The following is a 17,599-nucleotide window of genomic DNA, read 5'->3' as shown; positions in this document are numbered from 1 at the left end:
ATAAGGGTGTACATGATCTGCAAGGATGGATTCATACCCAAATCGGCTGAGAGTGCCTTCCACAAGGATGACTGTACCATGAAAATAATGCCCCGACTATAACACTGCCGCCAGCAGCTTGTGTTCATCCAGCAATGGTTGCAGGGAGTTTCTTCTCTGACGTTTTTCTCCTGACACGCCAACGTCCATCCGTTTGATGAAGCAGAAAACCTGACTCGAGAAGGAAATCCTTTGCCAATCAGTGGAGGTCCACTTCCAATACTGCCGTGAAAACTGAAGCCTTTTCTGCTAATGCAACTTTGTTTGCAGAGGTGCAGTGAGCATCCGGCTGCCTCAGAGCCCCAGTAGGATTCACTGATCTGATGTTTTAGACACATGTCTGGTAGCCCCTAGTTTATTTTCAGGGTGACCTGCTCCACTGTAGTGTATCAGTTCCCCTCGCACACCTTCATAGCTGACGTTCACCTCTCACATCAGTGACACGTGGTGCCCTGCAGTGTCCACGTCGCTTTCTCACAATGCTGACATTTGTCCATTCATGACACTTGCCCCACAGCAGCACAATAAAAGCTCACAAACTGCACAATCGCGGCCCGAAAGTCAATAATCACCCCTTTTTGCAACTCTGATAAATCACCACCTTTTACCATTGACAGCAGCGAGGGATGTGTGCGCAGACAGGCTATCGCACACCTTATATACCCACCAAGCCAGCTCAACACACCTTATATACCCACCAAGCCAGCTCACGACAACTTCTATACCCAATCCTTCATGAGCTACGCGCTGCCGACATCGAAAGTAGGAAGTGGTCATAATAATGTGACTTGAATGTATAAGCAGGGCAGTTTTGCTAAATACTGTAAACCTGCTGCACGCAAATTAAAGTATGGACATATTGGGGGGAATTTATCACGTCCTTCACTGCAGAATTCTTGCTTCAAAAAGTCGCACAATAGGGCTTTGAGACCTTTTGGGCTTGCCTACAGAAAAATTGTGCAACATTTTCCATTCTTATACCATAATTCACTTTATTTTTGAAAAGTGGGTGGGAAAGTGGGTATGGTTTGCAATGTTCATTAGTTTCATTCCAGATTCCAGCCTGCCGGATCTCTAGCGCTAGTGTGAAGCTGGCCTTGCAATATCTTGCAGAAATCCCACACAGAACACAGAGGTCAATCTGTTCGGATTTTCAGCTAGTAAATGCCTCAGCGGGTGGGGCTTAGTCAACGTGGCCAAAGAGGGAAGACAATGGGAAGGTTCCTGCTGCAGCCAGTTGTCTTACAGCCAGACACATGCCAGCGAGAATGAGGAGAGAGGACACGATTGAGCTCCAGAGACACTTTTTTCTTTTAAGAGATTTCTCAGTTTCAAAGGGCTATTTTGGTTAGATGACATTATCGCCTACCCACAAGATAGAAGATAACTCCTAGACTGTTGGAGGTCTGAACGCTGGAAACCCCAAAAGGTCATAAAAATGGGTGTCTCAGGCCTAAACGACAATAGGACAGGTTCTATCATTTGTGGCCCAGCCGCACAGATGCAGGCAGCACGCAGATGATATCAGTTTTTCTTTTGTGGACCCATAGAAATGAATGTGTCTGAGTGCGACCAAAATACGGTTGTTTGCATGGAGGCCTTAGGCTGGGTTCACAGGCCTCTTTAGAGTCCATGAAGGCACAGGTATATGAATAGCATAGTATGCACACACAGGCGCACATTCGTACTCCCCTCCTTACACAGTCAGGATCCTGCGGTCGCGTCTGTGCAGAGGTTTTGGTTTAGAAGCAGGATAAAAGCAGGATGTTTGTCTGAGGTTACCCTGCCCTCAAATAAACATCCCGCAGCAGCCTCATCCCAAGCACAGGCTGAGCAGTGTGAAATTGCTGGCTCCATTCTGCATTGCTTCCATATCCTGCCTGTGCCGAGCAGGGCACGTCTTCCAGAGAGAAGCAAGGGCTTGAGAGATCTGGGGGGAAAGCAGAGGAATGTATAGGAGGGGAGGAGAACATCAAGGCAGCAAGGGAGAAAGTAAAACAAGAGGAATTTAACTGGAGCAAGGACGAGGAATGTTGGGTGGGGGAGCGGAAGAAATGACTGCTTGAAAGGTGGGTCAGAAAAGCGAGGAGTAGGCAAAAAGTATAAGTAGGGGGCAGAGGGACGGTGGTCCGGTATGTGAAGGGCTAGGAAATACCAACTCCTGGTGAAGGAGTCTCTTCATCTATAATGGAAAGGACGTGAAAAATCTGTAGCTTAGACATTCTTTGCCGTGATACATAGGCTGCTGTTTATGGATGTGAAATGTGACCGATGAAAGGAACGGATTCATCACCTCGGAATAGTAGAGGCGATGCAAGTCTGTGTGAAACGCGTGGATCAGAATTAGCCTAGTGCCAACAGCTTTCATCCAAGGAACATGGCGGAAGTCCACAGGTGAATGGGAGGCAGGACAATAAATCAATGGGTATAGGACGTAGAGCAATCAAATAAAGTACGTTCCAGCATACATGGAAGGCGTGTGTGAACACCTCCTTTATAAGCAGACCTAGTAGTAGGTACATATGGAAACGAGCAGGCATTTCTTGTCCTGTAATATTGCCTGCACCAACTCTTATTAACTGCTCCTCTCTTTTTTCTTTGCCATCTCTAATTCAATCCACTTCCCTTTTTTGGCAGGGTGAAGGAATAAAAATGGCTGCTTAAAGGGCATCTGTCAGCAGATTGGTACCTATGACACTGACTGACCTGTTACATGTGCACTTGGTAGCTGAAGGCATCTGTGTTGGTCCCATGTTCTTATGTGTCCGCATTGCTGAGAAAAATGATGTTTTACTATATGCAAATGAGCCTCTAGGAGCAATGAGGGCGTTGCCATTACACCTCTCTGCAACCACCGTGCCCTCACATGTAACAGGTCAGCCAGTTTCATAGGTACAAATCTGCTGACAGATGCCCTTTAAAAGGGAACCTGTCTTGTTGAACATGGTGTTTGAGCTGCAGGCAGCATGTTCTGAAGCTGGAGTAAATGAGCAGATTGATATATAGTTTATACTGAATATTTTCTGAAAAACCGGTATTTTTTTTTAAGTTCTTGCCCATTCTGCCCTTTGAAGTCCAGGAGGCGGTCCCATCAGTGATTGACAGCCATCTCTGTATACAGTCAGAGGGAAGGCTGTCAATCACGGATAGGACCGCCTCCTGGACTCCAAAGGGCAGAATGAGCAAGAACTTAAAGGAAATGTGCCACCAAAAGTTTTATCTGCCAGTTAAAACCAGATTGTGACATCTTTTTTTCTAATCTGTTTTTATTTTCTGGTTGTAGATTTTTATTTTTTTCCTGAAAATGATTATGGGGGCTGCCATCTTGCCTGAGCTGTTCTTAACATCCGCAGTAAGAAAATTGGCTTATGGCAGCCCCATGGGCCATAGTCACAATGGTCAGGAGGGGACCTCATTGACTTCTATGGGAGAGTTTTCAAGGCATGCTCTGTGACCTGTGTAGAGGTCATTGTACAAGGGAAGACTAGATAAGCTCCGACATTCACCTATTGTGAATGGTGGATCCAGTCTTATCTGTACACAGAGGTGATATCATTACAGGCAGGATTAGAATGACAGGATAAGTAGATAACTACAATAAAAAGAGATCTGTGCAGACCAAGAAGTGGCACTTATTATTAGGCTTAGTGGCCAGTGTGAAAACTGCTGGATTTTTGGTTTTAAATAAACCATCAGAATTCTTTCAAAATATTTTAAACATAAAAAGTGATCTGATCACACATTCCCTTTAAATGCATAACTGCATCTCTGCCTATAAAACTATATATCAGTCTGCTCAGCTCCTCCTGCTGTATCACATTGCATTTTCATGGTGGCAGGTTCCCTTTAAAGCCAGCTGTAGAAAGCAGGTAGCAGACTTTTCTAATAAATGCCAGCAGTGGATTCAGTGTGAATCTGGATGCATGTGATCTATTCATAGCCTCCCCTCTCTACAAAGACTTCTTACTATAGGAAAGGTTATTAGAATGGTTGGCGACTGGGGATATTCCCTGCACTACACAGGACAATGGGTTTCCTGTTTCACAGGGCTGAAAACTTCTAAGACAATAACAGATGAGAACCAGGGGGCCTGTCCTTAAAAAACATTTACACCGTGTGAAGAAATGCCCGACATGACATTTAACACACATAAAGCATGTAGTTGACTTTACCCAGCAAAGGCAATAAACAATAGCTGGACACACTTAAAGCACCGGGAACCCAATATATATGGGAAGACCAAGAACACCAAGCGAAACTTCATCTGATGAGCTACCATGCGTGCCACCAGTGTTTCCTTCCCAACTAGCTTTTCAACATCCAGTATACATACTGAAAACTGCAAAAATAGTCTCAACAGGCTGGTGTGCAGATTTGATTCGAGAATCGGCGCATGAGCAGTGAAGCAGATGACTTCAGCCCTGGCAATCATCAGGCCTGTACTGCGCATGCACCGATTCTCGAAGCTATGGCAAACACGCAGTAACACAGGGCCAGTCGAGATTACACTGCCTTGCCCGGTGATTCAAAGCTAGGGCGCAGGGCTGGCAACGATAAGAAGCAGAAATTCTGGTGCAGTGAAGTGCAACGGTAACATCCTCATTGCACCAAACTATTCAGTCACATATTAGAAAAAGCAGCATTTCTCAGTAACAGGCACATTCATAAAGCAAACACCAGAAATGAGGATACGGTTTATATAAAAATTTATAATTTTATTGAATTACATCAAACAATGAATATCACTTGTAGTCAAAAGGGATGGGATATAGAAAAACGAGCCTCTAAAAAAAGTTGAATATCAGACTACGGCGATATCTTGTTTTATATCTGATGGACAGGGCCTATAATCATAGTAACTCCTTTACACTAGGTAATTCCGCCAGTCTCCATGTCACATACCCATATTGCTGCTGCTCGCGGTGAGATGGATCCCCAAATGCCTCAACCTCGACCCGCGTTTCGCCCTTACAATTACCCAGTGTAAAGGAGTAACTATGATTATAGGCCCTGCCCATCAGATATATAACAAGATATCGCCGTAGTCTGATAGTCAACTTGAGCTCTAGATTGAGGCGGGTGAAAGGATGTTTTTGGATAATGATGTTAGAGATTTGAGGTGATATATTACTATTATTGTTATCCATTATCAATGTGATTGTCACCCGACTAGTCATCATTTTGTGAACCGCGGCTGCTCAAGGTGCGATTTTCCTCCAATGCGATTCTCCGCATTGTTGAGCCCATTTTTTTTTTAGAGGCTCGTTTTTCTATATCCCATCCCTTTTGACTACAAGTGATATTTATTGTTTGATGCAATTCAATAAAATTATTAATTTTTATATAAACAGTATCCTCATTTCTGGTGTTTGCTTTATGTTTTTTTCTGAGGATTGATGTGTTGCAATTGTGGGTTGTTGTAGGTTTAACAGAGGCACATTCATAAGCAGGTCATACGTATTAGCTATAAAACGGCTTCCCGATAAGGTTCAGACAGCTGAATTTGAACTGTCGATCCTTTTGTTCCAGGTGTCTGGCAGCAGCTATCTCCCCATTCATAAGAATATGCATGCTTGGCTGGGCATGCACGTGTATGGGGGGGGGGGGGGGAGGAGAGAGAGAGATATAAACCTGTACCTCTACAGATTCTATTTCAAAGGAGTTGTCCAAACGGTACTCCTTATACGCCATCCCTAGCTGATCGGCAAGGTCCTACACCCCACACACCCGCTGCCGATCAGCTGCTCAGGTGTAGCACCCTCACCGGAACTACACAGATACAGCAACCTTCTAGTAGAGGGAGCGCGTTACTACAGACTGAGCAGGTATGACTAAAATTAGTCTCAGAATCTAAAATAGTTGGATATAGTCTGTAAAGACACTACCATATGTCAACTGAATAAATATATGTCCTTTACTATGGGGATCCTAATAAACGGGACTAAGACCACAGATTTCGTGTCGCAGACAGGATTGAGAGGACACGGTGTGGGGAAATGCTGGGTCTTGCCACTCACAATTCTGATCCCGTCTCATCCCTTGTCAAACAGCTAGTCTTCCTCCCACTCCTCTAATGACTTCATGCTGTCTGGACCTGTCCCCATAAAGATTAGGGATCGGCTCAGGCATTTCTTTGTGACTGTACTAAAAGATCTATTAATGTCATGGCTGCTGATGGGGATTTCAGTACGTTCTATTAAAAATACTAAATTACTGGGTCTCATGGTTAACCTTGCCAGGTCACAATGTAGAATGGCTGTTTGGTGACAGATACAATGATTTTGAATATGAAACAAAATACGGCAAAAGACATAAAAAGCGTATAAAGAATGTGAGATTAAGGAGAAAGCATATAGTAACAATGATGAGACCATACATTTAAAGGGAATCAGTCATCATTCTGGAGAAAAAGTACATTCAATCCATATGCAAATGAGATGTTAAAGGGGTTGTCCGGCCTTCAAGCTGACAGCCTCTGGGGACCTACCCTGTCCACCGAACTTAAAAAAAAACCAAAACAAACAAACACTCACCTGTCCGCGGTACCACTGCCACTCCATTACCACAGGACCAGGAAGTGGCTTGCTCCTGTGACTACTGCGGCCAATCACAGCAGCTTGCACACTACATCTAAACAGTCATGTACCTTCAAGCCAATGTGAGCACTGAGGCCTTGACTGGCTGCAGCAGTCACGGGTCTAAGCTGCGTATTGGTCCTGTGGGGCCTGAAATTGGCTGGGAATGGAGGAGCAGCCGGACGTGGACAGGTGAGAGTTTATTTTTTCTAAACTGGAGTGAGTGGTGTAGCAATGCAAAAAGTCACAAAACATTTGCGCAAGTAACTAAAAAAAATTAATAATAATAATAATAATAATAATCCGCAAAGGTCCTATTTTGCAACTTTTTGAAGCCAGAATTCAGGAGTGCAGGGTGTGATAAATTTCCTTGAGTGGGTACTGTACATACCTGGGACATCACCAGCAGTGATACACAGGGAACTTGACGCATCCATTTCAGTGTATGAATCGGAGAGATCTGCAAGGAGAGGCAGAAAATGCAGTTAACCAAATCATCCATAAAACAACTTCTTAGGTGGATTGGGTTAAAATAAATTTATGAGGTTCTATCATATTCAGACAAAGTTGTGCTTAAACTACTGTGAAGCCGGCCCTAGCTGAGGCCACCCATCAGTCTGCTACGTCTATACTTCTACAAGATCGGGCCACTTGCTGATAAACTAAATTTCACAGTCTGTAAAAGCGGACAGTTAAAGGGGTCGTCTCACTTCAGCAAATGACATTTATTATGCAGAGGAAGTTAATACAAGGCACTTACTAATGTATTGTGAAATGTCTATATTGCCTCCTTTGCTAGTTTGATTCATTTGGCCATCACATTATACACTGCTGGTTTCCATGGTTACAGACCACCCTGCAATCCATCAGTGGTGGTCGCGCTTGTACACTATAGGAAAAAGCACTGCATTTCCACGGTCCAACAGAGAGGCCAGCACGACCACCATTGACTGAGTGCAGGGTGGCCGTAACCATGGAAACGAGCAGTGCAAAATGCATCCATCCAGCAAAGAAAGCATTATGGACAATCACAATACATTAGTAAGTGCCTTGAATTCACTTCCTCTACATAATAAAAGCTATTTGCTGAAGTGAGACAACCCTTTAAAGGGCTTCTGTCACCCCCAAAACCCTTATTTTTTTTTTTGAGCTTGTTAAAATCCTTTTATAATGACTATTCCCTATATAGGGCTCTTACCTTTGGCTGTGGCTTCTTTTCCTTAAAAAACGATCTTTTAAAATATGCTAATGACTTCACTACCAGCAAGTAGGGCGTCTACTTGCTGGTAGCCGCCGCAAAAAAACGCCCCCTCGTCCTGTTGATTGACAGGGCCACCGAGCGCTCTCCTCCTCTGGCTGGCCCTGTCATCATTTCAAATCCCGCGCCTGTCTTCATTCAGCGCAGGCGCGCTGAGAGAAGGAGGCTCGCCTCCTCAGCACTCCCTCAGTGCGCCTGCGCCGATGACGTCACCGAAAGAGAAGACGTCATTGGCGCACTGAGGGAGTGCTGAGGAGGCGAGCCTCCTTCTCTCAGAGCGCCTGCGCTGAATGAAGACAGGCGCGGGATTTGAAATGATAACAGGGCCAGCCGGAGGAGGAGAGCGCTCGCTGGCCCTGTCAATCAACAGGACGAGGGGGCGGTTTTTTGCGGCGGCTACCAGCAAGTAGACTCCCTACTTGCTGGTAGTGAAGTGATTTGCATATTTTAAAAGATCGTTTTTTAAAGGAAAAGAAGCCACAGCCAAAAGGTAAGAGCCCTATATAGGGAATAGTCGTTATAAAGGGATTTTAACAAGCCCAAAAAAAAAAAAAAGAAAAAAAAAAAAAAAAAAAAAAAGGGGTTTGGGGGTGAGAGAAGCCCTTTAAGGTTAAAGAGGTTTTCAAATTTAATTTTTTCCTTTGGCAAAATGTGATCATGCACCCATGCTGCAGACCGGAGGAAACGAAGGAGTACACTGGAGGGGGCTGATAAAGGAGAGCCCCACAGCAGTTTGCCATAATACAATTTTACATCGCACAACCCCTTTAACATTAGATGTATCCTTGTTGATGCTTTTTCATGATATACGTGCACACTATTAAATACGGTGTATTCGGTGATGCGGAGACCAGGCTAGGGAAGCAGCCAGTGCCTTGAGTACAGCATCAAGTCGGTGGATGTGTTTATGCAGCTCCGATAAAATGATAGATAGTTACAAAGCTTCAAAGACCATCCTACACCAGCTAAGGGTACTTTCACACTTGCGTTTTTCTTTTCCGGCGTTGAGTTCCGTCCTAGGGGCTCAAATCCGGAAAAGAACTGATCAGTTTTATCCCCATGCATTCTGAATGGAGAGTCCGTCCTTCAGGATGCATCAGGATGGCTCCGCTTCAGTCTTTTCGACGTTTCCGTCGAAATGAAAAACCGTAGCATGCATAATTTTCTTCTCCGTCTCAAAAGCCGTATCATTAGCCGTAACGCCGGATCCGTCCTTAAGTCCCATTGATTTGTATTAAGGACGGATCCGACTTTAAATCTTCCGGAGAATGACGCATCGACTGATCCGGATATCCTGTCTGCGCCTGCGTCGGATAGAGGAGGAGCAAGTTTCGCGCCATCCTGTCTGGATCCAGCCTGCGAGGGAGTCGGGTGCAAGCCATAGAAGGTGAGTATATCTTGTATAATGACAGAAATAACTCATATAAACAGCTCCTATGTACTTATTCATAGGAGCTATAAGTACATAGGAGCTGTCAGTACTGAGTGCATGTTAGGAGTAGTAGTCCTGTCTACTGCTACTCCTAGCATCCACTGTGTACTTATATTAACTGCATACCCCTATGTACTGTAGCATAGGGGTTGCAGGTAATATAACTACCCAGTGCATGTTAGGAGTAGTAGTCCTTCCTACTGCTACTCCTAGCATCCACTGTGTACTTATATTAACTGCATACCCCTATGTACTGTAGCATAGGGGTTGCAGGTAATATAACTACCAAGTGCATGTTAGGAGTAGTAGTCCTGTCTGCTGCTACTCCTAGCATCCACTGTGTACTTATATTAACTGCATACCCCTATGTACTGTAGCATAGGGGTTGCAGGTAATATAACTACCAAGTGCATGTTAGGAGTAGTAGTCCTGTCTGCTGCTACTCCTAGCATCCACTGTGTACTTATATTAACTGCATACCCCTATGTACTGTGGCATAGGGGTTGCAGGTAATATAACTACCAAGTGCATGTTAGGAGTAGTAGTCCTGTCTGCTGCTACTCCTAGCATCCACTGTGTACTTATATTAACTGCATACCCCTATGTACTGTAGCATAGGGGTCGCAGGTAATATAACTACCCAGTGCATGTTAGGAGTAGTAGTCCTTCCTACTGCTACTCCTAGCATCCACTGTGTACTTATATTAACTGCATACCCCTATGTACTGTAGCATAGGGGTTGCAGGTAATATAACTACCCAGTGCATGTTAGGAGTAGTAGTCCTGTCTGCTGCTACTCCTAGCATCCACTGTGTACTTATATTAACTGCATACCCCTATGTACTGTGGCATAGGGGTTGCAGGTAATATAACTACCAAGTGCATGTTAGGAGTAGTAGTCCTGTCTGCTGCTACTCCTAGCATCCACTGTGTACTTATATTAACTGCATACCCCTATGTACTGTAGCATAGGGGTTGCAGGTAATATAACTACCCAGTGCATGTTAGGAGTAGTAGTCCTGTCTGCTGCTACTCCTAGCATCCACTGTGTACTTATATTAACTGCATACCCCTATGTACTGTAGCATAGGGGTCGCAGGTAATATAACTACCCAGTGCATGTTAGGAGTAGTAGTCCTTCCTACTGCTACTCCTAGCATCCACTGTGTACTTATATTAACTGCATACCCCTATGTACTGTAGCATAGGGGTTGCAGGTAATATAACTACCCAGTGCATGTTAGGAGTAGTAGTCCTGTCTGCTGCTACTCCTAGCATCCACTGTGTACTTATATTAACTGCATACCCCTATGTACTGTAGCATAGGGGTCGCAGGTAATATAACTACCCAGTGCATGTTAGGAGTAGTAGTCCTTCCTACTGCTACTCCTAGCATCCACTGTGTACTTATATTAACTGCATACCCCTATGTACTGTAGCATAGGGGTTGCAGGTAATATAACTACCCAGTGCATGTTAGGAGTAGTAGTCCTGTCTGCTGCTACTCCTAGCATCCACTGTGTACTTATATTAACTGCATGCCCCTAAGTGTACTGTAGCATAGGGGTTGCAGGTAATATAATAGGAGTAGTATTTTTACGTCCGACAATATGACAACCTGTCCAATTTTTTTTTTTGACTGATCAAAAAAAAAAATCAGCCAGCTACCCAACAAGCCAGCCATCCAGCCAGCCAGCCAGCCAGCCAGACAGCCAGACAGCTATCTAGCCAGCCAGCCAGCCAGATAGCCAGCCAGCTAGCAGCCTGCCAGCCAGCCAGCCAGCCAGCCACCCAGGCAGAAAAAAAATATGACCAGTAAGTATTTTTTTCGTCGGTATGTCTGTTTATTAAAGTTCAAATATTCACCTTTTTTTTTTTTTTTTTAAAGGCACATCTTCTTCTGCGAGCGAGGCCGGGAGCTCTCCTCCACGATCACGACACCTCCAGGATGTGGTATGTAAAGTTCATTAGCATTCCAAACTGTATATTTATTTTATTATTAAATTAATTATTTTTTTCTTTGTTTATCAGTCAGACTCTATGGAGGAGAGTTCTCCTGCTCAAGCCAGAACCAGAGGAAGAGGGGAGGAGGAAGTTGGGGGTGGAGGAGAAACGGTTTGTTAATTTTTGGTTTATATTTTTCAAAATTTTTTATGCCTGTATTTTTTTAAAATATATATATATATATATAAAATCACAAATAACGCAGCAGCACAATCAGACCACGTGCACTGGCTGAAATTCCTCACAGAGGTAGGCTTCTCCCCACGATACGTACTCAACAAATGACGAGGCAGCACTTCCCGCTTTTGTTGACAGGTTGATGACCCCAACAAATTTTTTGCAGCAATGTTTCGGCCTACTCAATGAGGCCTTTGTCAAGCTTGACAAAGGCCTCATTGAGTTGGCCGATACGTTGCTGGGCAAAAAGTTTTGGGCTCGTTACCCTGGCAACAAAAGATGGAATTTTGTGCCTCGTCATTTGTTGAGTATATATATATATATATATATATATATATATATATATTTATTCATTTATTTATTATTATTTTTTTTTAGCCATCTCGTCCTGTTGCCAGTGAGAGAGGTCATCAAAGATCTTCCAGAGGACGCCGTGGAGCACGTGGCGGTCGTGGTCGTGTGAGTATTGTAAATTATTTTAATTTTTCTATTTTTTTTTTTTTAAATATTCCAAAAAAATGTTATTCTATTTTTTTTTCTTCTTTTAGGGATCCCAAACCTCCACCAGAAGGCATGAGGAGGACGTTGAAAGATTTTATATTGACAATGACCTCCTCATCCATATGGTGGAGGAACGTACACCGTTGTGGGACCACACCGACCGCCGCCATGCAGACCATCATCTTACACGGCTCCTCTGGAACGAGATCTGTGCGGCCATTGTCCCCAACTGGGATGACCTCCGAGAAAGGCAACAGGGCCAATGCCGTAAGTATAAATATATTTGTAGATAGCAGACATACATGTTAAAAAAATTTTTTTTCAAAAGTGGTTTACAGTATAATTTTATTATAAGCGCCACTTAATTTTTTTTAAAAAATTTTTTTTTCTTATTGTGGCTGTTTAAAGTACAATTGTAAACCAACTTTGATTAAATCACTTATTTTATAGATCCTAATTTGATTTATTTCTTTCTAGGAGACACGATCATGGTTCGGTGGCGCTCAATCAGGGACCGCTACAAGAAGGCCTTTAATGAGGAACTTCGGCGCCCGAGTGGGTCAGGAGGAGCCTCAAGACACGTATACCGCTATTCTGCCGCCTTGGGGTTCCTACGAAGGACCCTGGAGATGCGAAGGTAAGGTATTTGGTGTCTCTAAAAAAAAAAAAATATCAAACTAGGTGTATGGCCCAGACAGACTGTCATTAGGCACTTTGTCTTCGACATCCACATTGTATTTAGTGTAGTAGAGAGTAGCAATGTGTGCTTCTGATTTTTTCATTAGAAGTTGTTTTCCAAAAAAAAGGCTATACTGTACATAGACACTTCCTTGAAAAATCATTTAATTCATGGCCTCTATTTATGTACAGTATGTTTCTCTATTTTTTGGAATGTAACCTCCTATGTCGTTTCAGAAGTCTCTTTGCTAAACCTCTATCCGACTGTTTCTCCCATCCATTAAAAATTCTAAATTTATTTTTTTCTTTGCTTCACAGAACATCAAGCAGCACTCTTGCGCCCGAAGTTCCTCAGGAGGCGGTCCCTGAAGAGCAAGCCGCCGCGGGTCCCTCTCGCCCTGCTCCTACTGCTTGTCAGGAACACCATGTTCCCCTACTTGTGCCCTCTGGCGACGTAACGATGGCAACCATGGCACCACTTTTTGAGGCCCTCATGCGTCGCCAGAGGTCAGGTAGGAGCCGCCAGGCTAACTACGAAGACCTCACAAGGCTCATGTATGAGTCCTTGGCGGGGATCACAAATAGGGTTGCATCTGTGGAGGATCATTCGCGTCGTCTTCAGGAGGGGGCGGTGTTGACGACACAAATGAGTCCGATGCATCACTATCTTGTGTCGTTGTTACCTGCGCTGGAACGCTTATCACCCGACCAGCAGTATGAGGCCAGAAGACAGATGGACAGCGTTTTGTGGCAACTGGCACACCGCCCCACAACCATTCCCCCACCCCAGCCCTATCCCCCATCCTACTCCTATCCCCCATCCTTCACCTATCCCCCATCCCACACCTATCCAACTTTACAGCCCCACCAGGCTCAGCATTCCCACCCTCCCCCTCCCCCTCCCCCTCCCCACAACCCACCCCCATCCCAAACCCCCGAGCTCTTTTCTCAAAGCTTTTCTTCTCCTCCTTCTTACTATGCTCCTTCCTCTTTCACCACTCCCTCTACTCTTGCTCGGGAAACTCCTTCTCCTGCCCAATCCAGTCTTCACACTCCCTCTGTGCCACTTGCATCAACACGCACTTTGTTGTCCACAGTGGCAGAAGAACAACAGGAGAGAGTGGACCCAAACCAATCACTTTCCTCCACCCCCCACCATTTCCTCAATTTGTAACTTTGTGTTTTATTTATTTTATTGTTATTTATAATAAATGTTATTTTTTGGTTTAAAAAATCCAAGAACTGTTTTTGTTTTTTTTTTAAATTAAGATAGATATTTTAAATTTTTTGACAATTAAAATCTCCCAGCGCTGGTGTAGCGACACAACAGATTGTCGCTCCACCAGCGTTGGTAGATTGAAAGCTAGGTGTCTTATAGGCCAGACATTATCTCCCAGCACTGGCGGAGCGACACAACAGATTGTCGCTCCTCCAGCGTTGGTAGATTGTAAGAAAGCTAGGTGTCTTATAGGCCAGACATAATCTCCCAGCACTGGTGGAGCGACACAACAGATTGTCGCTCCTCCAGCGTTGGTAGATTGGTAAGAAAGCTAGGTGTCTTATAGGCCAGACATAATCTCCCAGCACTGGCGGAGCGACACAACAGATTGTCGCTCCTCCAGCGTTGGTAGATTGTAAGAAAGCTAGGTGTCTTATAGGCCAGACATAATCTCCCAGCACTGGTGGAGCGACACAACAGATTGTCGCTCCTCCAGCGTTGGTAGATTGGTAAGCTAGGTGTCTTATAGGCCAGACATAATCTCCCAGCACTGGCTGAGCGACATAACAGATTGTCGCTCCTCCAGCGTTGGTAGATTGGTAAGAAAGCTAGGTGTCTTATAGGCCAGACATTATCTCCCAGCACTGGCTGAGCGACATAACAGATTGTCGCTCCTCCAGCGTTGGTAGATTGTAAAGCTAGGTGTCTTATAGGCCAGACAATTAAAATCTCCCAGCACTGGCGTAGCGACAAAACAGATTGTCGATCCTCCAGCGTAGGCAGACAGTCTCCTAACAGGACTGATTGGAGCGACACAAGTATGTGTCGCTACTCCAGCGTGAGCACATCAATATATTAAAATAAAATCACAATTAATATATTAAAATAAAATCACAATTACGTATAAAAAATATTTATTTAACCTAAAATGCTATTGAAATCAAATACAACACACTGTAACCATCAACCAACGGGACAACAAACATAAATTAACGGTTATTTGAAAATTAATCCAAAATAGTTTATAAAAATTGGTCCTGCCAGTCCACCCTTCCAGCTTCTGTACAAAAATAATCTGCAAACGAGTCTCTCATCCGTGCAACCGCTACAGTTGACCGATGTCGACAACTTTGAATGCTCGCGATCTCGCTGTCCTCGGGCACCTGTTCCAAATTGAGTGGTTCTTTATGAAGGAGGTAGTTATGTAACACCACAGCACACTTGACAACCTCGTCTACTGATTCAACCTTCAGGTGAATAGGTTTAGTGAAAATCCTCCATTTTGCGACCAAAATTCCAAAAGTGCATTCTACCATTCTTCGAGCCCTGGTCAAGCGGTAGTTGTATGTGCGTTTTTTTAAATCTAATCCGCGGCTGGAATATGGTTTAATTAGATTTCCACACATTTGAAATGCCTCATCACCAACCAATACAAACGGCATGGGTGGGCCATCAGTACCTGGCAGTGGTTGAGGGAGAGGAAAATCGAATTGTCCATTATATAGACTACGGCCCATATTTGAATTTTTAAACACCATTGAATCGTTTGCGCGTCCATAGGCCCCTACGTCCACTGCAACAAAACGATATTGAGCATCTGCGATGGCCATCAGTATTATAGAAAAATATTTCTTATAATTGAAAAACTCGGATCCGGTTCCGTGAGGCTTGATGATACGAATATGTTTACCGTCTACAGCCCCTATGCAGTTGGGAAACTGACAAACATCCCAAAATCTTTCAGATATTTCTTTCCAATGCTGTCGAGTTGGATGTGGGATGAATTCATCATGCAGTTGTTCCCACAAAACACGGCATGTCTCCTTTACAATTATTGAAACAGTTGATATCCCAAGGCGAAATTGAAAATGGAGTGAGCTGAAACTTTCTCCACTTGCCAAAAACCTAAAATATAAAAGAAAAAAATAAGTGTATAAAAATTATTAATAAACAAGATAATATACAAGGTACAGTATATCAATTGGACGCAATTTTAGTGCACCCCTACATATATTAGTTTGGTCAAGATTTTTTTTGTGGCCAATGTAATTTTTAAAAAAATTCAACAATAAATGTTTGTTCTCCATGGCGAACAATATTCATCACAGTTCATAAATCTTCAATGACGAGTATATTGATTCAAACTTTTCCAAAACAAGATGTATAATTACAAAAAAAATAGATGAGCATCAATTGGGCCCAAAACACTTTGTACAGTGATCCCAGAAAGTACAGTGATCCCAGAAAAAGTAGATTTGGATTAAAAAATGTATGGCTTCACACTACCAAACAGCAGCTTTTGAAAATTTAGACCAAATATTGGTATAATATGTAATAAAGTATAAACTTTACCTTATCGTCAACAATAGGCGTTCTGCTGGGGAAACACAGCGACGGAAAGTGGTGTCTTGCCTTTGAATGTGAGGTGACACACGTTGTAGAAGATCATCGAAACTTTCTACCGTCATCCGTAAATAGGTAAAGAATTTTTCTGGATAATCCCTCAATTCAGGAAATAGAGTTTCAAAAACTCCCCTTCTTACTCTTGCAGAGGTTATTGGATGCACCCAATAGCGACGCGTTTTACGTCGCCTGGCTTGAAGACGTCTTCTCCATCGTGAAACCAGAATTAAAGCCTGAAATCCAAAACGAATATGGTCCGGCATCATCTTTGCACTCTGCTGAAGGAACTTCTGAGTGGTAAGTGAACTTTGCTGGTCTTTTATAGCCAGTTGTAGTATTTGCTTTAAAAGATTGCATCTTTTTGTGACCTTCTCTTATCTTTTATAGACAGTTTTAATATTTGCTTAAAAAGATAGCATCCTTAATCTCTAAATTTAAACGCCGGATCCGTCTTTCCGTCTAAAAACGGAAGCAAACGGAATAGACGGATCAGCTTTTTAGACGGATCCGACGGACGGATCCGTCGAAAATTGACGACTGAAGGAAACTGAACGACGGATCCGGCTTTTCTAACAGTCGACGGAAGGACGGATCCGTTGCAGTAAAACTGTGCGGCGGTATGCGTTTTGTCGGATCCGGTGGCCAATTCCGGCGCCGGAACTGTTTGACGGATCAGTCTGCCGCAAGTGTGAAAGTAGCCTAAGGCTACTTTCACATTAGCGGCAGCGTTCTCCGGCGGGTGAACAGCCTGCTGGATCCATGCTGCCGCTAGTGCACACTGGGCGGGCTGGAGTTCCGGCAGCAGCACAGCAAACATGCCAAGAGGCGGCTGGAATAAAACTATGACGCGTCACCACGAAAGGCAGTGTAATCTACAGACAGCATGTTCTAGAGCAGATTGATTTACAGGTTTATTGTAGAAAATTCAGCAAAACTTATTTAATTAATTTAAAACTTATAAATTTATGCATTTTGCTCATTCATCGGCTGATCACCGGCATCTTTTACACAGGTCAATTATCGGGAACCAGCAATTTCTAAAAACATTCATCCCCAATAATTGGCCTAATTATCAGTCAGTGTAAAAGGACCTTAAAGGGGTTGTCTCATGAATAATGTAAATAATGAAAATCGTATAGTACATGACAATCTCTTACAAAGCTAGAACCAGCCCTGTACCTCACATAGATCCAGAGATCTCCCCCATTAAGGCTCCATTCAGACGTCTGTAGTGCATTGCGGATCCGCAATACACCCGGCCGGCAACCCCCATAGAAATGCCTATTCTTGTCCGCAATTTTTTCCGGAGCTGC

The 17,599-nt window shown here is 43.7% G+C and overlaps 1 protein-coding gene across 1 annotated transcript in view; it reads right to left on the bottom strand.

Moving 5' to 3' along the window:
* Window positions 1–17,599, bottom strand: part of SMAD6 (SMAD family member 6) — a 69,169-nt gene that overhangs the window by 5,187 nt on the left and 46,383 nt on the right. The window contains exon 3 of the mRNA XM_040414302.1: window positions 7,006–7,074. Within this exon, the coding sequence (XP_040270236.1) occupies window positions 7,006–7,074 (69 nt within the window). The remainder of the gene's footprint in view (window positions 1–7,005; window positions 7,075–17,599) is intronic.

This window comes from Bufo bufo, chromosome 1, assembly GCF_905171765.1.
Source record: "Bufo bufo chromosome 1, aBufBuf1.1, whole genome shotgun sequence".
Lineage (NCBI taxonomy): Eukaryota > Metazoa > Chordata > Amphibia > Anura > Bufonidae > Bufo > Bufo bufo.
This window is presented reverse-complemented; position numbering and strand designations above follow the sequence as displayed.